General features: G+C 39.1%; 1 protein-coding gene across 3 annotated transcripts in view; it reads right to left on the reverse strand.

Annotated features, from left to right (window-relative positions):
* The window catches only part of PAIP1 (poly(A) binding protein interacting protein 1), a 30,367-nt gene extending 3,888 nt beyond the window's left edge, over positions 1–26,479 (reverse strand). The window contains exons 1-9 of one of the 3 annotated variants that reach the window (XM_032136131.2): positions 26,359–26,479; positions 24,859–25,028; positions 18,124–18,309; positions 13,429–13,541; positions 8,449–8,560; positions 6,347–6,472; positions 5,054–5,160; positions 4,355–4,472; positions 3,235–3,289 (exon numbers count right to left, since the gene is read on the reverse strand). In XM_032136131.2, the coding sequence (XP_031992022.1) occupies positions 3,235–3,289; positions 4,355–4,472; positions 5,054–5,160; positions 6,347–6,472; positions 8,449–8,560; positions 13,429–13,541; positions 18,124–18,309; positions 24,859–24,957 (916 nt within the window). In that variant the 5' untranslated portion in view covers positions 24,958–25,028; positions 26,359–26,479. Of the gene's footprint in view, positions 1–3,234; positions 3,290–4,354; positions 4,473–5,053; positions 5,161–6,346; positions 6,473–8,448; positions 8,561–13,428; positions 13,542–18,123; positions 18,310–24,858; positions 25,029–25,606; positions 26,128–26,358 lie in introns of those variants that run through there. The other 2 variants (XM_032136128.2, XM_032136129.2) reach the window with 2 other exon arrangements.
* Positions 26,480–26,741: the final 262 nt, after the last annotated feature.

A 26,741-nucleotide genomic window follows, 5' to 3' on the forward strand; every position in this document is an offset into this window, starting at 1 on the left:
GAATAAAAAAATGAATCAGTATATATTAAGACTAGTTACCTTATAGTTTCTTATGAATGGAAGCCAACGGAAATTTCGCAATTATATTAGACTGGGTAAAAGCCATGTTTTTCCAAGACTATGTCAGTCTGTATAAAACTGTAACTCCAGCTTCAAGGGCTGGGGACATTTTGATACCCAATTTTGACACTTTAGAGACCGTTTTAACAATAAAACCTTCCTGCTACAAAAAGACAGATATTCTTTTAAATGTATGGATAAGTTCACAAAAAAGAAAAACCAAGTCATCAGGTCACAAATGAAGAAGGAACTGAAAGCCATATATAAACTGCAGCTGCTGCAGCTGGGAGGCTGACAGATGATGTTGGTCTCGGTAACTAAGGGGCTTGGATTTTAAAACCCACAGAAAGTCAGAAAGCAAGGTCTTGGGCCCCATGGGAAACAGGAAAATGAAATCCATGCTCCATGTCCAACCTCACCTGCACAAACCTGGGACCCTCAAAGGGCTGGTATCTTAAACAAAAGGTGAATCAGGAAAAAAACCAAGAAATATCTCAGTGGTGTTTTATCTTTCCTGCGAGATAGCAGGAAAGCTTGGTCATCTCTGCCTGGGTTTGGAATAGGGACAGAGCACTTTGTAGAAATTGGTCCTCCAGAGAATTTTTAACAATGGGCCTGCACCTCAAATTCCTACTACCTACATAAAGAACCCCTATGACGAGAAAACAAAAATTTGTCCAAGTCAGTGATACCTACTCTGTGGCTCCTGGTAGAAGCAAATGTAAAACCATTTTGGACAGAGGTTCCTATAATCCAAGCCACAGTGTTTTTCATGGGGGAAAAAAAAAAAAAAAGACAAAGCACTGAAGCATTCAATCAGAGTCATATTAATATGAAACTTCAAATGGTTTAAGAAAAAAAAAAAGTGTGTGGACAAGGTCAGGAAGTCAAGACCAGCCTGACCAACATGGTGAAACCCTGTCTCAATAAAAAAAAGATACAAAATTAGCTGGGCGTGGTGGCACATGCCTGTAATCCCAGCTACTTGGGAGGCTGAGGCAGGAGAATTGCTTGAACTCAGGAGGTGGAGGTTGCAGTGAGCTGAGGTTGCATCACTGCATCCCAGGCTGGGTAACAGAGTGAGACTCTGTCTCAAAAAAAAAAAAAGAAAAGAAGAAAAAAAAAGTGTGTGGAAAGAGCACAAATGATAAAGCAAGTAACTGTTAACAAAAAGTACACCTGGGTAAAAGGTAATCCTTGTACAATTTTACTTTTGTAACTTTTCTGTAAGTTTGAAATCATTTCCAAATAAAAGTTTAAGAAAGACAGTTAAGGCAAAAATTTTATGTGTGATGATCAGAAATAACAGAAGGGTTGTAATTAAGAGATAAAACAAAAATATAAAACAGAAGTAAGCATGTTTGGAATGATGAGAAAAAATAACTTGAAACTCTGAGAAAAGGTCAAGATTATTTGAACAAAATGCAGAAACAAAATTTAGCTTGATTTTTCTGTAAAACTGTAAGATTTCATTTACTTTCATGAAGTATAGCAAATTAAAAAACCCTTAAGAAAAAGAAACTGAGATCTACTGGCTGTCTACATTACTTCTTTTCCTTGAAAAGAAACTGAAAAAGCAAACTGAGTTTCTGTAAATCAAACAGTACTAGAAACAATTAAACAAGTTAGACAAAATAAAAAACAAATAATCAAAATAAATCAAGGTAATTTTTAAGAATAAGAGGAAAGATTTGTCTTACCAGACATAGCAAGATTCACAGTAAGGTAAAAATAATTTAAGTGTAGTATTGGCATAGAAAGAGATTAACAGAAAAAAAGATTCACACAAACATAGGAATAAGACACACAATTTGATAGAAGAGTTACATGGTATACAACAAAGGGGGCTTATTATAACTAGGAAAGGAAGGATGGCTTAATACCTATTGTTGAGACAACAGGCAATGGAAAAGATACTTAATTCCTATGATAACATGCTATATAAAAATTGCACTGGTAGATTAAAGACCTAAATATAAAAAGCAACAATGATTTTTAGAAGAAAATAGAAGTGGTAAGGAAATTTTCTTAAACCACAGAAATTACAAACAAGACTGATAAATTTTGTTCACATTAAAACTCAAAGGTTCTACATGACATTATAAACAAAATGCAAAGACAGGCAAATACTGAAAGAAGGTAACTGAAACCCTCAGCTAAGAATCACTTTTTTCTAGACTACACAAGGAATTACAAATCAGTAAGACAGACAAATGATCCAACAGAAATATGAACAAAGAGTATAAGCAGGCAATTCTCAAAAAAATCAAAAAGGTCAACAGGAACAAGAAAACTTCAATATCACTTGTCAGGGAAATAAAATATCAGCAAGACAGAATTTCATACAATCTGATGGACAAAAATTAAGTTCAATAAAAAGTATTGCCAAAGATGAGGAGCAGGAACCCTCATGTGCTGCTGATGGGAAGATTAAGTGGCATAATCATGCTGGAAAACAATTTAGTAACACTTAGTGAAGTTTAAGATGCCCATAGCGTGTAACTTAATTCTACTTCCTTGCCCTAAAGAAATTTCTTTGTGCTAGAAACACAGGACAGTCAATGCTTGGAATCCAGAGGAAACAAATGGAAAAATTCCAACCATAAGCTGGTTGCAGTTTGTACCAAATGGGAAAAATTTCTCTTCCTCACTCTACAGTTCCATGTATTACAATTAAGGCAATCTTTCTATAAATAGTCCTCTTCTGGAAGAGGAAATGCACAGAGATTTGGATTTTAATTAACTCTCACACACCAAGTATGAATGAAATGTGTAATTCTTCGTGTCAAGTATTAACCCATATTAATACATGTTGCTGACTATGCAGTGAACTAGAACCATCTTTCCCCTCCATTCTAATCACCTGAAAATTTAAGATTATAAAAAATGTTAGAGGAAATATAAAATTAAAATAGTTGCATTTAATTGAGAATTCTTCCCATCCTCTGTTGTTAAGTGACAAGACATTATATGTGGAATCAGACTTTCATTTGAAATGTTTCAAGTGGTCACTATGAAGAGCATTCTATATTAGACAAACCATTACACTGGTATTTTAGAATGATGTGAAGACATCAAAAAGTTACAATTTTGTGCTGGTGAGGATGTGGTTTTCTGTAAATTTACTACTTTACCAAACAAATGGGAGGAGGGAATGACTGTGAGACAACATACCTGGATCAGCTGCAGTGAAAGGAACACCATCAGATGTATAAAATGTTGGTTCATTCTAGGATGAATCAAAGTGATAAAAATATGTAATCATTTCAGAATTGATTTTTGTAAGTACAATAATGAAGCATGGCTGTCACTCGTCTGCACCTGATAATGCAAGAACAAGCAAAAGAACCTAACTTCCTAGTAGCCATTTTCACTTCACTGAGAAAGTCTATGGTTTTCAGATTTCCATTCTATTATCTCAAGTTCTTGTGGTTCTAACGGTGCTGTCTATTGTCTTTCGGTGAACTGTTCTGTTGTGCACTGTCATTTAGTGTCAGTGCATTTTTAGCTGTGGTTTCCAACCCCACCATTTCTTTTTTTAAAGAATTTCCAAGACCAGGGCTGGAGGAACATTTATCCACAGCTGCTTTATGTTTGTTCATGTCAGGAGCTTCAGGGCATCACTGGCCTAGTTACCATTTTTTTTTTTTTTTTCCTGAGACAGAGTTGTGCTCTTGTTGCCTGGGCTGGAGTGCAATGGCGTGATTTCAGCTCACCACAACCTCTGCCTCCCGGCTTCAAGCAATTCTCCTGCCTCAGCCTCCCAAGTAGCTGGGATTACAGGCAGGTACTGCCACGCCCAGCTAATTTTGTATTTTTAGTAGAGACGGGGTTTACTCCATGTTGGTCAGGCTGGTCTTGAACTCCTGACCTCAGGTGATCTGCCCACCTCGGCCTCCCAAAGTGCTGGGATTACAGGTGTGGGCCACCATGCCTGGCCAACCATTTTTATTTTATTTTTCGTTACTACAACATGCAAAGTAAAAGTCTGAGATGCAGGTCCTTGGTTATAAATTGTCTGGAAAAGCTGCTTCCTGGCATCCCTGTGCTCACTTAAGTCCAAGCCTTGTCAATCTCTCTTGCCATTGGATATATCTTTCTCTAGTCCACCCTTTCAATGGAGAATTCCAGGTCTCTTCTCATTTTTACCCAGTCTGATGGCTGCCATGTCACTCAAAGCCAGTGAAGACAGTTATTAGGCACTGAATTCTGAGAACAGCTTTATGTAGCTCTTCTAATTTCCGAAACGGAATTCAAGCAATAAGCAAAACTTAAAACATAAACACTGGCATACCATAAAGTAGTTAGGATCATTTTCTGGTGTTGCTTCTCTATATGTTGAAGTTGCATGGACTCTACCCCAGTTACTTGACCGGAGTTCTACAAGCTTCAAGAGCATCTGTTTTACATCTCTATAGACAAAAGTTGAAAGTGAGTTAGTGTATCCACCACAAGGGCTGTCAGACCCTAAAATACCTCAGATTCCCAAAACTTTATTTCCTTAATTTAACACATACATCTGATGCCCTGACTTGCTAGACGTTTCCTATGACATAAATTCATTAAAAAAAAAATAGCCTTGAATTATGTTCCACGTAACTATGACTATATGGACCTTAAAGGCAGTGGCTATCCTTCAAACAACATTTTTATGTGTCCTACTATACTTACAGTAGTACTTTTATTTGTTGGACAGTTAATATCCAGATTTTATTTTTCATTTAATTCATATCTTGAGAAAATTAGCTTTTTCAGTTTCTAAATGTAATTGAGCAAAAATGACACGTCTATCACAAAAATGTCTGACACATGTCTATCACAAAAATGTCTAGTGAGCAGAAACTATAGGTAAAATATTATTCCTTTAAAGTATTTTTGTATATCCGTTAGCCATCAACTCACCCTGCTGAAGTACAGCAAATTAAAAAACAATCTCCAAAGAAAAAGCAAGAAACTGAGATGCACTGGCTATTTACATTACTTCTTTTCCTACCTACTGCAGTTTGCATCTAGGACAACGTTTTCAATTCTCTGAATAATTTCTTCCATATCCATCTTTCCTTTTTCCTTCCAAGCATCTTCCAAAACAGATCCTGTCAACTAAAAAAGCAGGTGTCAGTAAAATAAGAAATTCAACGGTGTATTACAGAAATTCTAAAAAGATACCAGTAACAGTTCAAGCATTCCCTAAACGAGATGAATTTAGCAAGCTTAATATTCCTAATTATTCTCTGTCTACCATCTAATATTCAGTGATCTCTACGCCCTCTATATTTTTCTCGACTGAGAGAAACTAAAAAAAAAAAAAAAAAAAGATAGCAGAACTTTAATCATGGGTTTTATGTCAACGACTGTTATATTTCCTGTATGACTAAGATAGGCTATTAGATTTTAATGAACATGTCACTTTTTTGAAATATACAACATGCAACAAATATAGAAGCTTTGAATTAAAAAAAAAAACACAAACATGCATTTAATCAGGAAATAAATCAGTTAAGAATTTAAACAGGTAATTTATAGAAAATAATAAACAAATGACTAATAAACATGAAGAAATGCTTAAAATCATCTGACAAAACAAAAACCAAGATTGATTATATCCATCACTATAAGGATGTAGGAAGAGATGTACTCATTCTGCTGACGGGGCTATACTCTGATCAGCATTTGGAAGGCAAATTAGCCATTACTTGTCGTAAAATACATATGCTCATCGACCCACCAAATCCGCGTTTAAGAACTTAACCTACAAAAGTATCTGCACATATAAAGACAAGAGAAAAGATTACAAGCAATGCTGCAGTGGCTAAACTGAAGATAATCCAAATATTCATCAGTAAACATTGATAGATGGTATGGAATGGATAAACAATGCATATGCATATGATAGAATACTAGGAAGTTATTCAATAAAAGAGGTAAATCTGTGTGCCATGGAAAAAATCTAAGATGTTTCATTAGGTGGCAAAAACAAAAACAAAAAGCCAAAACAGAGTAAGATCTTATTTAATAAGAGCACATATACAGAGATAAGAAGGGAAGAAGACAGAATTTGCAAATGGAAATGGCGTAAAGGACTTCCATTTTTCACTTCTGAACTTGCTTCATATATTAAACAATAAGTATATCTCGCTTTTCCAAAATATTCGAGAAAAAAGTAAAATGTCAATATTTACCTTAAAGTAATAACTTAATCTTGAATTCATCTGTATACTATACAGACTAACCTTCCTCTAAATCATAAGTAAATAGGTAAATTAGTTAAATTAAAAAAAAAACCTACCTTCAACAATTTTACTGCACAAATTAAATTGTCATCCATAGGATTAGAAAACAGGGCATTCAGCAATTCTCGAAGACCAACCTGAAGAATATCTGCTCTTGTAACCTGTCCATTTGTTCCCTTGATCTTTAGGGACCAAAAAAAAGAACAGAAGTAATGATGTCAAAATATAATACAGATACATAAATGAACTAACAAGGTGTTGGCAAAATAAGCATTTTAGCTAAATCACAAAAGTCACAGGAACACACTCTGATATCTTCACAGAATTAGTTAGAATTACTTTATATGTAACTAAGACCTCTAATAAAACTGGTAAGCTATAGCTAAAATTTAATATCAGAGTCAGCATAATTTAAGCCCACTTTGATGTTACTGCTTCATAAAGCTTTCTCTAGTTTGTTCAACTACCACTTTTGTTTGAACACACAGCATTTTATTCTGCTTTTAAAATATTTTAAAATATTCTATTTTGCATCAGAGTGGTATATGTATCTTATATCACTGTGTAGAAGAATTTTAGGTGCAGGAACTAAGCCTTATCTTTACATCCCCCATAGACCTAGCATCATTATCTCCATACAGAAAATGCTCAACAGTATTCCTATTTTAGATTGCTGTCCATATTTTGGCTTAAACAAAAATTAGACTGAAAAAGAACATGGCATAAGATTTTCAAAAAACTAAGTCTACCTGTGGTAAAAAGGCATAGTAAGTTAGGCTCTGGACTGGACACAGACCTTTTAGATACAATGACTGAGATGCACATTTGATAGATTCACATTGTCTTATGATGTTTCTGATATTATGACGTTTATGATCTTAAGTTCTCAAATCAGGGTATAAGAAGGTATAAGCTTATATCTGATATTCACTAATTTAAAAAATCAAGCAGAGGCTGGGCATGGTGGCTCATGCCTGTAATCCCAGCACTCTGGGAGGCTGAGGCGAGCAGCACCTGAGGTCAGGAGTTTGAGACCAGCCTGGCCAACGTGGTGAAACCCCGTCTCTACTAAAAATATAAACATTAGCCAGGCGCAGTGGTACGTGCCTGTAATCCCAGCTGCTCAGAAGGCTGAAGCAGGAGAATCACTTGAACCCGGGAGGCGGAGGTTGTAGTGAGCCGATATCACGTCACTGCACCCCAGCCTGGGTGACAGAGCGAGACTCTGTCCCCACCAAAAAAAAAAAAAAAAAATTCAAGCAAATCCATTACACAGTAATATTGCTGTGTTGAATCCAGCACTTCTATTGCCTACTAACAAGCATATACTTAAGTACACCACCCAAATTTATAAATACGTTTAGCTGTAGACTTTGTACAAATGCATTTTTATGTGGAAGATTAATATATAAAATAGGACAAAAAAGAACTATTCTTAGGGGTTGGGGGATTGGGGAGATGTTGGTCAAAGGACACAGAATTTCATTTAGGGGGAATAAGTTCAAGAGATCTCTTGTACATCATGATGACTATGGTTAACAATATATTGTATACATGAAAACTGCTAAAAATTTTAAGTGTTCTTAACACAAAAAAGTATGTCAAGTAATGCATATGTTAAATAGCTTGATTTAGCCATTCTACGATGTATACATATATCAAAGTGCTGTGTACCATAAAGATACAATTTTTGTCAATTAAAAAAATATTTTTAAAAAACTATTTGGGTGAATTAGAGTGAAAAGCCTAGAGAGACTCTAGTTTCTCTTTTCACTCAGAGTTCTGCAGAGTAAACTGCTTTGAGCCACCATCTGAAAGTCAACATACTAAATGTATTAATATATAAGATGCAAGAACTCAAAAAGGTATCACTGTTGATATCTCAAGAACTTAAATTTGCATGTAAACCACAGCTTCCTAAAAGTACGCAGATTTTTACCTCAGTAATTATTTCCTAACATTCTGCCCATGAGCAAATGTTATGGACAGATGGTCCAGTAAACCACAGACACTAGCAGGTGCCGAAACATGTTTTCTTTCCCCTCTCTTTCATTTCACTCTTAATGTTGTAAAAGTACAATGTGAACACAAATTCCTCATTGAGATCAACTTACGTTCTCAGGCCTTGTTAGTACTTAACAAAAGAAAAACTTCTCACCTCCAGGTTAAGATAGAGTTCTCCCAGAAAGAGTACAAATGCATGAAATCGTTTTCGAGTAACTTCATCCCCTTTTGCAGCTTGATCTTTAACTTCATATTCAGTCCGACATCTAATTAAAGACATATCTTTTATAATCTCACATTGCTTTGCTTTTTAAACAGTCAAACAAGATAACAATTTGTCAGTTTGGCTGTCCACAGCAAGAGGCAAGGACAATGTCCCACTGCTCTTTCTACAATAAAGAAACTGTTCCTGACTATTGAAGAGGCTAGAATATACACCATCTTTTCACACTAAGTCTCCCAATTTGAAAAAACTGACAGTTTTATTTTCAACTATTTTTATCAAATTTATAATATGTTTAAGCAATATAGGTGTAATCTGATTCACAGCATACTGGCAGCCCAAAGGGGGAGAGAGAGCCTCACCTTGTCTTATAAGTTTTTTTTTTTTTTTTTAACTAAGAAAGCACTGATTTTACCCAAATTGTCTCTAAATTTTTTTTAATACTACAACTTTGAAAAGGATCTTTAAATACATACATACACACACACACACACACACACACACACAGCCTCCAACTGAAAATGAACTGTTTTTAAGTCCATTATTCTTATAATTTCCATTATACGTATCAGAGAAGTATTAATGTGAGGAAAAAATTCCCCCATTAAAACCACAATATAGAAAGCAATGGACTTGTTCTCTATTTCCAATGAGACTGACAGCTTCAAATAACTGATTTTTCCTTGCTCTCTTTGCCCCTTACTTGACCCATTTGCTTCACACAGATGACAAAAAGAAGCAATCCTCTTCTTAGAGCTTATTGTCAGTCATAGTTCCTACAAGGTAACTAAACTAGGCACAATAACCCTGTCACTGCCTTCATAAGTGAATTACAGTGTCAGATATTGTTACTAAAACAGATTTTTAAAATGGACTGTAAAAGTTTATCATTTTGTTATTAAGTATTTTTAATCTTTATCGATAAGGTGAGAAAACTGTGGGAAAGTAACCTGTTTCACAAAACTGGTTTTGACAGTTTTCCTTTTAAAGACAAAGGGAAAAGCTATGGGTACTGAATGGTTTCCATGCAGCCAGTTTAGGTTGACTTTGTAAAAAATGTTTAACAAAGAAAAAATAAATTACCTCTTGTTCAGCAATTGACTCTGGGTCAGTTTGTCAACCACGAAACCCCAGCACAGCTTATTGTGCTTATGTGGCCAATTCCAATGTTTACGAGGTATATTAACTGAGCAACATCTTCTGTTTGAGTCAAATGTTGTAAGATATTTGTTATCACCTTGTACATATTAAATTCCTCATCAGAAAAAAGTTGGGATATTTATAGGTAGTACATTCTGGTTAATAATGGAAGAGATCAGTTAATTAATGCCAAATCAGTTATTTAAAAACACCTGTTGGCTGCTTTTCTTTCTGTTACAACTTTGTTGGTAAGAGTTGATGAAATAACTTTTTTTCATAAAATGCTATGACAGATTGTATGTTAGGATATGATTATGTACATGCAAACATAAATACCTACATAATTGACTAGGTGAAAAGTCACTTTTTAAGCTAAAGATTTTCAATTATAAAAGCAATGTATGTTTATTTTGCAAAGGTTAAAACAGAAAAAGCATAAAGAACAAAGTCACCTGTAATACTACTAAAAACAAGAGATAACTGCTGTGAAGGTAACTTCCGTTCCATCTTTTTCAAAGTATGTATATATTTTTTAAAGAGATAGCAGAATTATGCTTTGCTTTTTACTTGTTAGCTCACTAGTATTTCTTCCACATTATTATCTTTGACAGGATTAAAGTACCACAGAAGCACATATGGTGGGTAACAGTCAATGAGAAGAGTGGGTCTCTATCATAGCTATACAGTAGAATCACTTGGGAAGCTTTAAAAAACCATGTCCTAGCTCCACCTCGTCTAATTACACCAGAATTTCAAAGGGTTCAGACAGGATCTCGGCTTTAAGTATCTAGGTAAATCTAAGGCACAGCCGGGGGTGAGAAGCACTGAAAAATATGAGTGAGCATTCCTGGCGTCCTACCGCCTACAAGTAGCCACTCTGAATCTTTACAGAAGCTATAATTTGTGTTTCTTTAATTGTTAAGTATAGTTAGATATCTTTTTATAACTTTGACATCTGTATTTTTCCAAATTGTATCTATATCTATTTGGGGGCCATTCCAAGTATTTTTATTATTATTATTATTATTATTATTTTTGGGATGGAGTCTGGCTCTGTCACCCAGCCTGGAGTGCAGTGGCCCGATCTCTGCTCACTGCAAGCTCCGCCTCCTGGGTTCATCCCATTCTCCTGCCTCAGCCTCCCGAGTAGCTGGGCTACAGGCACCTGCCACCACGCCCGGCTAATTTTTTATATTTTTTTGTAGAGACGGGGTTTCCGGGTTAGCCAGGATGGTGTCGATCTCCTGACCTCATGATCCGCCCGCCACGGCCTCCCAAAGTTCTGAGATTACAGGCATGAGCCACCGTGCCCAGCCCATTCCAAGTATTTTTATAGAGATACTAGTCGGCTGGGTGCGGTGGCCCACGCCTGTAATCCCAGCACTTTGGGAGGCCGAGACGGGCGGATCTCGAGGTCAGGAGATCGACACCATCCTGGCTAACACAGTGAAACCCCGTCTCTACTAAAAATACAACAAATTAGCCGGCCTGGTGGCGGGCGTGCCTGTAGTCCCAGCTACTCGGAAGGCTGAGGCAGGAGAATGGTGTGAACCAGGGAGGCGGAGCTTGCAGTGAGCCGAGATCACGCGCCACTGCACTCCAGCCTCGGTGACAGAGCGAGACTGTCTCAAAAACAAAAAAAAGATACTAGTCTTTTTCTTACTCATTCCCAAGAAGCCCCTCTTTTCGTATTAAGTAAATATGCTCATTGCCATGTGTTATACATTATCTGATTTTTACTTCATAAATATATGCCTTCTCCCCAAAATGCTACAATCAATATGTAACTAAATGTATTAATCTCTTGTTTCAGGGCCTGTGGGTATCATGTCTTGTTTAAAAGGGCTTTACCATGCCAAGATTTCTGTTTTCTTGTCAATTTCCCACTTAGCATTTATCATTTCACTTTTTTTTTTTTTTTTTTTTTTTTTTTTTTTGAGACGGAGTCTCGCTCTGTCACCCAGGCTGGAGTGCAGTGGTGCGATCTGGGCTCACTGCAAGGTCTGCCTCCCCGGTTCACATCATTCTCCTGCCTCAGCCTCCCAAGTAGCTGGGACTAAAGGTACCCGCCACCACGCCCAGCATTTTTTTTTTTTTTTGTATTTTTAGTTTTTTTTTTTTATTTTTAGTAAAGACGGGGTTTCACCACGTTAGCCAGGATGGCGTCAATCTCCTGATCTCATGAGCCGCCCTCCTTGGCCTCCCAAAGTGCTGGGATTACAGGCATGAGCCACCGTGCCCAGCCTATCATTTCACTTTTAATAAGTCTCTGACATATTTGGTATTTTAGCACAGAGAGTGAGACGGGAACTTGTCTTTTTTTCCCAAATGACTATCCAGTTATGCTACCAGCACAATTTATCTTTTTATCAACAGCTTGAATTTTCAAGGGTCTCTGGGGTCTACTTCTAGAATCTTTATTCTGTTCCACTGCAGTTTAACCACACAACGGAATGCTTTGCAATCATTAAAAGTAACTTAAAAAACTAATGGACAAACTATAATAAACTTGAAGATAACCTTGTTATTGAAGACATCAAATTATAAGAAAACTAGTTTTCCCTAAATTAGCTTATAAATTGAGTATTATCTCCAAAATATCTAACATATACTAACAAGACTTGTGTAATTTCAAACACTGATTCTAAAGTTCACTGGACGAAACAAGCATAGCAAAGAATATTCGACAGGCTGGGCATGGTGGCTCACGCCTGTAATCCCAGCACTTTGGGAGGCTGAGGTGGGCGGATCACTTGAGGTCAGGAGTTCGAGACCAGCCTGGCCAACATGGTGAACACCATCTCTACTAAAAATACAAAAATTAGCTGGGCATGGTGGTACGCACTTGTCATCCCAGCTACTCCGGAGGCTGAGGCACGAGAATTGCTTGAGCCTCAGAGGCAGAGGTTGCAGTGAGCCAACATTGAGCCACTGCACTCCAGCCTGGGTGACAGAGCAAGACTTGGTCTAGGAAAAAAAAAAAAAAAAAAAATTCCACAAAAGAACAAAAAACTAATCACCCTAAGATATTTTTAAAAATTATAGCTTTTGGCAGCACAGGGTGGCTCATGACTGTAATCCCAGCACTTTGGGAGGCCGAGGCGGGTGGATCACCTGAGATCAGGAGTTTGAGACCAGCCTGACCAACATGATGAAACTCGTCTCTACTAAAATTAGTCAGCTACTGGGTAGGCTGAGGCAGAAAATCACTTGAACCTGGGAGGCAGAGGTTGCAGTGAGCCGAGATCGTGCCACTGCACTCCAGCCTGGGAGACAAAGTGAGACTCCATCTCAAAAAAAAAAAAAAAAAAAAAAAAAAAAAAGCTTTTTAATAGCTATTGTATGAACTGTATGGTAATAAAAAGGAATAGAATAAGTGACAAATGCAATGAAAATCCAAAATCAAAACCCAAATAATGCAGTGTGATAAAAGTGGCAGTTCAAATCAATAAGGAAAAATGGATTATTCGCTTTTATTCTAATCTAAATAAAATTAGATCCTTATTCAAACCAAAGCTACCAAATAAGAATTACATAACTGTTTATTTTTAAGATCTTGGAAAAGGAAAGGCCTTTCTAAACACAAAACCAAATTCATAGACCATTACAGAAAAAAGACTGGTATATTGAACTATACACTTCAAATATAATGCACATAAAAATGGGCTGCCCTATTCTTTCCTGCAGCTTTTTATAACATATGGTCTGAGGAATGGTCAAATTCTAGTATATTTAGAAGTAGTTTTCCTTTAATTTCACATTTACACTGACCTTTGAAGTAGTAATTGGCGGAAGTTGCCACTCTGTGGGCTAATTGTCAGGTGATGGGACAGGTAATTACACAGGCGAGCTCCCATATAAGAGAAATTTGGGATAGACGTGGCCTTTTAAAAAGAAGAAAAGTGTCATATGACATAGGTACATCATTATCAATGCAAATACCTAACAGCAGCATTCTAAAGAAGAAAAAATTGACTCCCCAAACTGACCATATATACAAGTCTTTTGTCATTGTTAGGCTTAAGGAAAGTAAGTTCACTTTCTCTCCCAACCTTACAGCAAGAACCACAATAAGTACCAAAAAAAGTGAAGAAAAAAAAAAAAGAAAAAACCCATCAGTTACCTGAGGCTACCAGAAAGCGAAGAGATAATGTCTCCTGATGCTAACCCATTTTTTGCAGAAAATCTGTACATGTCCTCAACTGCACAGTGACAATTATGAATGAGAATATTGTCAAACTGTTGACCAGTGGGGCTTCTTGGGGCAGGAAAGCACAGACTTTAGTGTTTGGCAGTCCAGGACAAGATTCCCTGGCATTCTGCTTCATGACTTTGGACATCGGTAAACCTCCCTGAGCTTCAGTTAGACTTTAAAGAGGTGATTAATGGTAACTGGCACAAGCAACTAACACTTAAAAACTCCAAGAATGATTGGGTAAAGGGGAAATGAAAACAGCTAAGCTACTTAAAAAAAGACAGTAATAAAACACTACACATCAAAGATTGTTGATATAACCAAAGCAGTGTTCAGCAAGTTTAACTTTAATTGCAATTTCTAAAGAATAGTAGAGAACATAGTTTATCATCTAATATTAGGTAAGAAAACACACATTAAAAGGTTAAGAAGTCGGGCACAGTGGCTCATGCCTGTAATCCTAGCACTCTGGAAGGCCAAGGCCAGAGGAATGCTTGAGACCATGAGTTCAAGACCAGCCTAGTCAACACAGTGTGACCACCATCTCTATAAAAAAATTTAAAAATTAGCTGGGCACGGTAGCATGCACTGCAGTCCCAGCTACTCTGCAGGCTGAGATGGAAGGATCACTTGAGTGCAGGAGTTCAAGGCTGCAGTGAGCTGTGGTCATGCCACTGCACTCTAGTCTGGGTGACAAAACAAAGCCATCTTTAAAAAAAAAAAAAAGTTAAGGGACTTAGTCACAAATGTAATCGAACATAGAATCTGGATCTAACAAATGTCCTGCTACCCCTCTGACCCTATGTTGGGTCTACTTACTAACTTTTATTTCTAATTATTTCCTTGCTCACATGGGGCCAGTACATGTCACATTAATGGAGAAAGAGTGATTTCTCCTGACATCATGTAGGTTTAGCTGGTACCCAAGACTTGGTTCATACTTACGCTTTTTCTATTATTGGCATTGCATGTTTTCCTTTAGCTTCTTTTTAATGTTATAACATGATTTAAAGACAAGTTCTATAAGGCTTGTCATTCAACAGTTTCCTACTTCCCTACTTACACCCCGGTTTTACTCCCAAAGACCACTTTTGACTTCTTCAGCTAAAAATGTTTTAACCCCCATATCTCCGCACTACGTAATTTTTCAGTTTAGATGTTATTTCTTACTGCAACTTGAGCATCCCTGCCTAAAAATCTAATATCCTCCAAAACCAGAAAATGTGAGTGTCCACATAATGTCAAAAGTGGAAAATTCCACACCTGACCTCATGTGACAAGTCAGTCAAAACACAGGTGTACAACACATAATTTATTCAGCATCCCCAAAGGAAAAAGGACCCTGTCAGCCCCCTTCAGCTGTAATATACTTAGGTACCCTCCCTGAGGTGTCTCATTATATACTGTATATGCGAAATCTGAAAAAATCCAACATCTGAAATGCTTGAAATCTCAAGCATTTCAGATAAGGGATACTCAACTTACAGTTTCCCATCATGGAAGATGAGCTTTTAGCTTTCACTCTGCTTAATTTCACCCCACTCTACTATTTCCTACTATCACAGTATGGTTATGATTTTATTCATTTGCTGTGTTTTCATTTATAGCTGAACCATGTATTACACTGCTTTTACCTTTTTTTGCACAACTCTGTTTTCCCTAGATGCAGTTTTTCCTACATTTTTATATTCTTCTCATTGATTTATCCCTAAACTCACTACTCTGTAAATTTCTTCTCATACCTTACAGCACGTGTGCTGATCTTACTACGGACGTCTTTCCTGGAGCCTTCTGACCTAGTCCAGTGAAGCCTGGCTGCTTCAGACCTACTATGCACGCTGCTATTGTTTGGAGATCTCCTTTGAACCATCATCTGGACAGTTCACTTAGTCTCTCCTGTAGAGTTCTTTTTCCTGGTTCCCATGTCTTCATCCGTGGCATAATTCCTCTTTTTGACAGAGTACCTCCTTTGTTAATTTCATAAGAAGGGTTACAACAAAATTTCAAACTGGCTGGTCAGTGTAAAAAGATCTGGATGGTCTAACTTTTTAGATTCTCAAGCAATCCTTTTAGCCTCATTCCATCCTTATTCTAGAACCTTTTAGGTTTTGCACTGCAAGTCATGGTGATTCTCAGCTTTACCACCACTGGCCTGGAATTCAACTTTAGATCTGCCAAGTCAGGTACCACTCACCCATCTGCTTTCTAGTCTTCAAAACTAGTGCTTTTCTTTTCCTCTTCTTTGTCCCTATGAGCTTCTGCCTTTGAAAAATCCCCATAGTGTCATTTTAGTGGTGTTTGGGAGATATCAAAGTTGAATGTGTATTTAATCTGTCATTTTTTTTTTTTGATTCGGAGTTTCACTCTTGTTGCCCAAGCTGGAGTGCAATGGCGCAATCTTGGCTCGCTGCAACCTCCGCCTCCCGGGTTCAAGCGATTCTCCTGCCTCAGCCTCCCAAGTAGCTGGGATCACAAGCATGCACCACCAAGCCCAGCTAATTTTGTATTTTTTTTAGTAGAGACAGGGTTTCTCCATGTTGGTCAGGCTGGTCTTGAACTCCTGACCTCAGGTGATCCACCCGCCTCGGCCTCCGAAAGTGCTGGGATTACAGACATGAGCCACCGTGCCCAGCCTAATCTGTTATCTTTGATAATACTTCTTCGTTTGTTAGTTGCTATGAGTAAATTTCCATAAATTACCTCAATGAAACTTAGCAGCTTTGATAAACCTATGCACCACTGATCATAGAATATTAAAACATTAAATATACTGACTACATATTTGACAATCAGAGAAATAGTTGAAGCTTATCAGGTTACCGACCCTTTGTCTAGTCCTGAATAAGTATTAATTACGCAGCCTACTGAATAACTGAAACTAAATAGTGGAGGAAGCCAGAAAGGTCATAAGAAATAAATATATTTGTTTCATTTTCTTATCTCATATTCCTCTTCAATTCATTTATCGGCAGAAAGCAAAAATGAGGACAGTTCTATCTTCCTAACATCTCAGGTACTTCCTCAAACCTGACAGTTGGCTAGTTAATCTTGGGGTCCAGTAACCATCCAGAATAACTTGGAAAAGCAGCCAAATGAAACATTAGGATAGAAAATAATCATTAATTTGCATTATAATCTCCCTTCCATATATTCCAAATTTGAGTTGCTCTTGTAACAGTGACTTAAAGAACCTAAAGTTTACATTTCTGATCATGGCCCATTTTTTTTGACCAGTCTCACAGTGACTAAGAAATTTTGTGTTAAGCCAGTGTTGCCTACTGTATTTTTCACTTTTAAAATAGCATTAATGAGGCCAGGTGTAGCAGCTCATGTCTGTAATCCCAGCATTTTGGGAGACCAAGGCAAGCAGATCACTTGAGGTCAGGAGTTCGAGACCAGCCCGGTCAACACGGTGGAACCCTGTCTCTACCAAAAATTCAAAAATTAGTTGGGCATGGTGGTGCACACCTGTAATCTCAGCTACCTGGGAGACTGAGGCAGGAGAATCGCTTGAACCCGGTAGGCGGAGGTTGCAGGGAGCTGAGACTGCGCCACTGCACTCCAGTCTGGGAGACAGGGCAAGACTCCGTATCAAAAAAAAAAAGAAAAAGAGTTAATATGTTAATGACCAATATGCTGGGATAAAAACTAAATGCTGTATAATGAAACAATTTCAACTGACTAAATTAGACTTTCAAGGAATTAAGATGAAATCCTTAAATTTTAAAAGAAAGCAAAGACAAGTAGAAATGTTAAGACTCAAGACGAGACGTTTTATGGTTTGGCTTTCTTTTTTTAAAGACCTATTTATGAGGCAAGCAAATTCTCTTTTTTCCTCCCCTACTCTAATACTACTATTCAATTCAACACATAGGGAAAAAGAATTGTAGTCTTTTCTGGTACTGCTAATCTCAGAGCCTGCAAAACAAGGGGCAGGGTTTGGGTGGGGGGTGGCACTTATGTAGCCTTCCTTTTCAGTGCCCGTATCACCTTCTATACTATACTGCCTGTATAGAGCTTTGGCTAAACAGGTGAATATTGCCTATATTGAACCTTGACTACACAGATGAACTTGCAATCCTGTTTGGCTCTACCCTTGGATCCCTAACTATAGGAGTTTTATACAAGACAGACTTAGACCTCTCAGAAACTATAAAGAGTTAAGTGTGGAGGGAGGTGATCATAAATCTGGTCTCCTTCAAGGAATAGCCACTATCCTTGGGCTTCAAGGAAGCGATCTGAAGGTCATTCCATACTACAGGCCAACATACCTGTTGATAGATGAGTTCCACAAGTTCTTGCAAAGCATCATCTGTTGTAACGCAACCATTCAGGGTCTCCGCAAACTGTTCAATTTCAGTTTCAAAACTGCCAGGCTGCTCTGTAAGATGATTCAAAAAATCCTGAACATATTCTGATAGAGTAGGATAATCCTCACAACCATCCTCATAGGATTCCTACGGATCAAAAATGAAAAAAAAAATTTTAATCTATGCAACTGGCTAAAACACACAAGGTGGTATGTCTCTAGCACAAATGCTTTTAAAGATCCTTCACATGATAAAAATCTATGTTCATCAATAAAACTGTCAATTGAGCTATTTTTCTTCCTTGCCTAAAAGCTGAAGTGTTATAATTAACAGCAGAAAGGTTCTGTTTAGCCGAATAGGCAATTGTCTTCTCATTCTGGATCAACTTCTAAGACGGCCGAGGAATAAAGTTTAAACCAATATTTCAGTACAATGCCAATATAAAAATTAAGAATCTGATCTACTTACGAATGAAATAAGATCTAGGATTTGCTTCAAAGTGGGAGGGGAAGTATGGACTAGGGATATAAAAACAAGAACGGCCACATGTAGCTTACTGTTGAGGCCATGAGGATCCATTATACCATTCTCTGTATTTCTGCAAATGTTGACAACTTTTTTATTGGGGGATAAAAAAGAACACCAAAAACCTAATAAGGTTTATCATCTGTTAATCCCCAAGGGCAAAGAAATGCATAAAGCTGCTCGAGTAACTAAAATTTCATCATGGTGTAAATGGAAAGAGGCCTTTTGGCTGCTACATCCAGGCTGCTAACAAAACCTTGATAGCAGCAGTAGTTTCCAGCTAATGTTGTTTCCACCACTGTCACCTTTGGCAGTTTCCAACCTTTTCATTAATGGCAGGAGGCTGAGTGGGCGAGTTTTACAAAAGATAATAGACTTGAGCAGCAACTTTCACATCTCAATGCCTGGAATACCACCCGAAGCGCTTTAAAGTTTACCAAACAGTTAAAATCTAATAATAACTATATTGTTTGATGAAATTTAACCTTCTCCAGAGTCAAATGAAAAGCCACATAAAAAAGTTACGACTACAAAACAGAAGCATTTTGTGAAGGGGTTAAGTTCTAAAGTCAGTGAGTGCATAGAAGAAAAAAAAGTCATACATGGTCAAAACACCCTTATAAATGCTCCATGTTGGAGAAAGAGTCTTTTTTTTTTTTTTTTGAGACAGTCTTGTTCTGTTGCCCAGGCTGGAGTGCAGTGGTGCAATCTTGGCTCACTGCAACCTCAGCCTCCCGGGTTCAAGCTAATCTTGTACCCCAGCCTCTCAAGTAGCTGGGATTACAGGCATGCGCCGCCATGCCCGGTTAATTTTTGTATTTTTAGTAGAGACAGGATTTCACCACGTTGGCCAGGCTGGTCTCGAACTCCTGACTTCAGGTGATTCCCCCACCTCGGCCTCCCAAAGTGCTGGGATTACAGGCCACTGCGCCTGGCCCAGGACACAGTCTTAGGAGAAAGACCAACATTGCCAATTGTCCAGTTGTTCCTTTACTAAGTGCCAAAGACTGTCTTAGGGGATGGGATACTGCCATGACATGAATATCCGCCATGAATAAAGCAGACAAGGCTCTCCTCTCATGGAGCTCATACCCCATGATGGAAGACACATTCAGAAGTTGGAATATACTACAAAAAAAAAAAAAAAAAAAAAAAAAAAAAAAAAAAAAAAAAAAAAAAAAAAAAAAAAAAAAAAAAAAAAATCAAAAAAAAATTTTAAAAATTAAAAAAAAAAAAAAAAAAAAAAAAAATCCAGCCATACAAATATCTAAGGAAAGATATTCTCTGTCTTTCTATGGGCACAAGAAGCACACAGGCCCCAAGGAGGCCTAATAACTTTGAGAAAGACAATAACTAGAATACAGAAACTGAGGATGGGTGGTAACTAATGAGGTCAATGAGGCAGATAAGGAGATCTTGGAGGGCTTTGGGGGCCAAATTAAGGAAACTGACTCTTAAGGGAGTAGGAAAAACAGGATGGGGGAAAGAGGGTTTGAACAAGGAAGGACCATGCACCAACTTAAGTGACTGTGCATGGTCACAAAACTGGTTAGAAGAACTGAGCGCAGAACAAAGCCTATACTTTTAACCTCTATGTGAAACTCAAAATAAATGACAAAAGCTTAAAACCCAATTTTGACTTTATGTACAAAGATGTTCATTGCCAAAAAATCCATTAACGAGGAATTGGTTAAATACATTATCATATATCTGTATAATGGAATATCATATAGCCATTTAAGAAAACAACAGGCAATAGTACTTACCTCTAGAGTGAGAAAATGTTCCCATTATAAATACATTATAAAATTGTGAAAGCAGTTAGGCATAATTGTACACATTCATATACTTAATGTTAACTACATACATGTATGAATTTTATAACTGAAAACTAGTCTTAAGTTTTTGTTATACAGTTGCTAGTTTTACAGACTTGTAGTATCCTACCACTATTAATGACAAGCAACAGCAGAAAGGCAAAGGTACGGGTCCCAGCTGAAAGTACTAATTTCCTGTTTCCATCAACTGTCACTCTTTGTGGCAAAAATGCTGCTTAGAGCCCTGATTTGCAATCCTTTTTTTTTTTTTAAAGTCAACAGAACTCTCTTTTAAGAAAATGTAAAATCTGATCAGTAAAAGAAGAAAGTAGAACTGCTCTGAATATAGCAGAACAGAGGATCCAGAGCCTGCCATTTTAAGCAAAAAAGGAGGCATAGAGTATTTGGAACAGACAAGCACTCCAACGTGTTTGAATCAAAGCCTGCATTACTTCTCTAGCACCAGATTTTTTAAAGCCACAAATTTCTTCAGTCTTCAATGTGGAGTCAAATGGCTTTCAAACACGGATATTTTCAAGTTTTATTTTTCTTAGAATTCTATGGGAGATTGGGAGAGATATAAATTAGAAAATGAACTTTTTCATGGTAGGTACTCTATTTCTACATTGTCAAGAGATGAGAACCTATTACAGAACAGTGGGAATAAAAGAAAACTGATCAGACACTACAGAGAGTGAATACAGTCAAGACTACTTTAGCTAGCTGGATTGAATTAAGGCAAGGGTGTGCAGGAGAGGTGAGTCAATACGCCACCAAGTTCTTAGTGTAAGCAGCTAGTCAGAAAGAAGAGATTCACCTGAGATAAATAATTCTTACACTGTGTACAGATTTTATACTTGCATTTGAATGTGAGGTCTTCAAGAAGTGGTCAAATAAATGAAAATGTATGCCAAGAGTTCACTAGAGTTCAAAGGAATGACTAGATGTCAGGGTTATTAGCACATAAATAAGTGATAGATTCTAGGGAATAGGCGGGATTAGCAAAGGAGGTAATAAAATGGAAGACAGAACGTCACCAACTGTCATCTGAGGAGAAAAGGAAATGATCTGCAAGTTGGGAGGATAAAGAAAGTACTGCCACAGAAGCCAAAGAGGTAGGGGAGAAGAGGTGCTCATAACAACAAATGCTACAGAATAAATTCATAGGTTGAAATCTGGAGAAGAATAATCATTGCAGAGTCTTGGGAGTGAAGGAGATTATGCTCAGAGAGAAAAAAGAACAAAATTAGTACCTTAAATACTTAGTTCTTATAAAAATGAGAGGGAGCTTCTGATAGACTAAAAAGGTACCTTTGCACCTAGCACAGGACCTGGCACATGAGGATTTATAAACTGAATAGATCCTACAGTGCTCAAAGTTTTAAAATGAGATTTAGGAAGATAAATTTAAAGATCGGAAGAACATCAGTCACAAAAATTGTATCAATACAATTAGGGAGATCAGACTGCAGAGGTTTGAACAGTGAGAGACAGTGAATGATTTTACCTATTGGAGAATGATACTACTGCAAGGCAGAAGAAAAACTGGGAAGTAACTTGAAGAGGGATTCTCTTAGAAAAAAAGCTTGTTGTTTTGCAGGGGAGGAAGGGGACTTCTGTCTCTTCATCAATGCTTTATGAATTCCTGTGTTAAATTTTTGGCTCTGGTAAGTGAACTGTGACGAAATATTCAAGGCATAATGGTTTGTCTGAGAAGAAACAATGGCCAGGAATAAGTGGACATAGCAACTCACTGGTAAGAAGGCATGGAAAGTAGGAAATTCTAGCAGCAGGATTAGAGGAAGAACTGAAGATAAAAGGGCTTGGTGCCTTGAAAGAGTTAAGAAAGCACAGCAGAGGACTACCATAAAGGCTGTTAGAAAAAGGATACCAGGAAATAGATTTTCATGTGTAGAACAAAAGCAGACTCAATAAATGTCTGGAAACTGAGCCAGAAGACTACTAGAATAGAGACTCCATGAAGACAGGAATTTCTGTCCATTTTGTTTGTTGCTGTTTCATCGGTGCTTGACTCATGATAAGTACTTGACTATTTGTTGAATGAGTGAATGTAGCTAACTTTGGATTATGGCTACTAAAAGGAAACGTTTCCTTTGCAACAAGAGCTTATCCTAAGAGTCAGGGGGAAAAAAGGATCCTGCTGTTCTGTGACTAATTGGATTGAGAAAAACTCTCTTAGCCTTAACTATGGGTAAAGATTAGGGTAAACTAGTAAGGCTAGAGAATATACCAGAACAGGGGTAGTAAGCCTGAATGCCTGTAGAATTCAGGTAGATTACAAATGAATGAAATAAGCCAGAAAGCAAATTATAGAGCTCACAGACTCCATCTAAAGAGAATGCCTCTACTCAGCTCCAACCAATTTTTGCTGTATCAAAATGCCAGTCCACTAAGGCCAGATTTTATGACAAACTAGAACATTCAAGTTTCTAATATCTAATTTAGGCATTGGTTAATTAATTAAAACAACTTAAACAAAAAACAAACCCATTCAGGGCTAGAGAAGACACCTGCAGGCCACACAGGTTTCCAGGTGCCAGGCTGCAATCTGTTTTGGTAAATTGAGCACAGGAGGTGCTGATCTATTAGCGGATGGCAGGGAATGCCTAAAAGCTGCAGTGGCTCAAAGTAAGTGGACTAACATGACTTTATATACTGCTCTACAGCCCCAAAGTCACTTGAACCACGTAAAAATAGTTGATACACGATTATTACACACACAAACACACCCCTGTATCCCTCCATCATAAAACAGCCCAAGTCAATAGGGAAGAAAATAAGTGGGAACCTGCTTGTGGCTGCTAGAACAAGCATCCTTAAGAGTTTATTCAACCTTTTACAGTGCTCTAATGGTTCTTTTCCTCTGTGAACTAAATACAATTTTCTGGCAAGAACTCAAGATGCTCTCATTTCTACCTTACACGATAGATGGCCTTTTTCACCCCATATCAATTGCTTTTCCTGCTATGCCCATATCTTTTTCTTTCCAATCCTAAAGCTTTTTCCTATACAGTGTAAGAATCATGGAGTATCTAAAACATGGAACACAGCTTTTCCATACTTTTACTGTCAAATATGGAAGGAGAGCCAAAAAGAGGTAATAAAAAAGATGTGTCATTATCAGTTATAAAGGAAATATGAATTAAAACCACAACTAGATACTATATGCCCACCAGAATGGTTAAACAGAAAATACCAAGTGCTGACCAGGAAGTAGAGTAACTGGAAATCATACCCTACTCAGAATGTACAGTGGAACAATCTCTGGAAAACTACTTGGCAGTCTCTGCTAAAGCTGGCTACCCTAAGTCCCAGCAACTCCATTCCTTGGTATATACCAAACAGAAATAAAGGTATACAGCCAGCAAGACACAAAATGTGCCCTATTCATAATAACCCAACAGTGAAAGCTACCAACATTCATCAACAGACAAATAGGATATATTCATGCAATGGAATGCTATAAAAATAAGTCACCTCCAATTATATGCTACAACATGGAGTAATCTTGATATTGAAAGTGAGAAAGAATATATTCTATATGACTTCATTTATATAAACTTTGAACACAGGCAAAACTATCCTATGACGTCAAAACAGTGGTTATACTTGGACATCAGGAACAACTGGAAGGAGACAGAGTGGGTTTTTGGGATGTTGATAATGTTCTATTTCCTGACTGGGATGCTGGTTAGTTGAGTGTTCACTTTATGAGACTGAGCTAACACTTAAGTACACTATTCTCTGCTATACTTCAATAAAACTAAGAAGATAGGAAAGACAGGACTTAAGCTAAAGTATCATCAATCATTTCTCCAATGATTCCCTCCCACTTCTCTACAATTAATCCCTATGCATTTACTCATCTGGGTTTATCCAGTACAACAAATTCCTTTCTACATAGTCCAACTGTGCTTTGTAGGGCTATTTAAGAAAAGTGACTATTTTTTAAAGTTGTTATATAAGTGACAAAGAAAAACTGAAAGTTTAAACGTTCTTCATACCTATGTAAATACTTTATCGCAACCCCGTAAGACATTTCTGCATACAATTAGGATCAAAACTATGTCTATTTTAACATAATGGAATAATCACTTGAAACAAGAACACAGGTGTGTATCTCAAGCTTACATTCTAATACCTTGAATATAACTACAAAATATATTTCTGAATCAGCTTTGTTTCCTTCTGAGTTCAATAATTCAAAACATTCACAATAAGAAAATTTTTTTATGTGTAGTACAGAAAGCACAAACATTCTCTGATTAACAAAGTAATAACCACATTATTCCAGTAAATTAACCCAGAGTTGTAGAAAAAAGGGTGTACTTACTGTGTAACTGGAAGAATAACCTGAAGGGTAAAATTCAGGGGCATTCACAGATAGCTTAGACATTAATACAGGAGCTACAACCACCTGGGGCTTAGCCATTGCTGACTCCGAGTTCTGCTGTGGGATTTTATCCTGTGAACTAGGTGGAGCTCTCAGGGGCCTCGTTTGCTCTGCGAAAGAAAAAAAAAACGGGGCGTCAGATGCATTCTTTCCTTTGTACAACAACTTGCTATATACTGAAAAACCATCTGAAAAGCGTCTGTTTTTAAGAGTTAAATAGGAACCATCATGAAATTTATGCTTATCGCTGGGATGTGTACAGCCTACAAAAAGGAACAATAGACTTGATGTGACTCATTTATGGGCATACCTGCCTCTCAAATGAGTGCTTGCGAGCTGTTTTCCTCTCTGTCGTTTTAAAGGGGTCGGTGGAAAAGAGGTGGTTACTCGCTAGGGTCTCGCTTTAGGGGTCTGCTGAGTGGAGGCGATTTTTACTTCCTCCCGGGACCGCGAACTCCGAGACCGCGCACCCGGCCCCTCCCCCAGCCAGGCGCACAAAGGATTCCAGCAGACACCTTCCAAACCCGGTTCCGGGCCCGTCCCTACCCGGTCACGCGGCCCTCTCGGGGAATGCTTTCGGGGAACCGGGGGTGGGGACCGCAGACAGCGCGTCGGGCCTCGGCACGCGTGGAGGGCCGTGGGGAAGCGTTCGCCAAGGAGGACTGGGGCCCTTAGAGCTGCTCCGTACCTGGGAGCGCCCCGGGCCGGGAAGGCCGCTGGGGGCTGGCGGGGACCTCGCACTGGGCCCCTGGCGGCGGGGTCGTCCTGGGCTGGCGCAGCGGCGGTGGCTGCAGGAAGCCCGGGGCTTTGGGTTGCGGCGGCTGGTGCCGCGCCCGCTCAGCAGGCCCCGCTCCGTTCGGGAAACCGCCGCCCTCAGGCCCGCCCCCTCCGCGGCCCAGGCCCCGGCTCCGGCCCCGACCAGCACCTGGGGCCCGATCGAAACCGTCCGACATGCTCCTCCTCCTCCGCCTCCTCCTCCAGGGGCCGCTGCCGCTGCGCTCGCGATAGGACGCGGGGGGAAGGCGCCGCGGGTCGGCTATAGCCGCCGCGCCTCACTCGGGCCTCATGGAGGAGGAGGGCGGCGGGGCCCCGGCTCAGCTGCTTGGTGCTTCTGGCGGAGCGGACGGTAGCACGAGCACCCGCCGCTCCAGAGCGCCCGCCCCCCTCGGCTACCCTCGGCTTTCCAATTCTCCCCCAAAACCCGGCTCCCCGCCTTCGGCGCGGCAGGGGCGCAGGCGGGTCACAGCGGCCCCCTGCGGCCCGGAGGCCCGGGACGCGCCCGCTAGGCTCCTCCAGTTCGCGGCTGGCCGGCCGCGGGGCCCAGCAGGCCGCCTGCCGAGTGGCGTCTCGGCCACCTGCCGGCCCGCAGCCAGGCTCGGGCAGGGGCATCTTGGTTCCCGGGGCCACGCTGGGGGGATCAGGGGTGAGGGGGACGCTTACCACAGGCAGGCCCGACCTACTCGGTAGTTCTCAGGAGAGACGTGCGACACCGACAGTTGACGCCCGGAAAATAAAAACACGGGGGGAGGGGGCGTGGACCCTGCGCCAGGGGTCGCTGGCGCACAGGTGTGTTCAATGACGGCTCCGGCCGAGCCCCGCGGACTGCTGAGGAGTGGTCCCTGGGAGACTGCCACCTGCTCCGTTAGCATCGGGGGAAGGGAGTAGAAACGGAATCAAAGTATGTGTCCCCCTTTTTAATTCACACTAGGTGTTTACCACAGTAGGTCACACCTACGTTTAACAAGCTTCGTTCTCTTCCCTTTAACCTTCCCCTCCAGAAATTTCAAGAAAATGTGCTACCTTTCAATGTAACTCTCCCCTCT

This window comes from Hylobates moloch, unplaced genomic scaffold (genome assembly GCF_009828535.3).
Source record: "Hylobates moloch isolate HMO894 unplaced genomic scaffold, HMol_V3 SCAFFOLD_17, whole genome shotgun sequence".
Lineage (NCBI taxonomy): Eukaryota > Metazoa > Chordata > Mammalia > Primates > Hylobatidae > Hylobates > Hylobates moloch.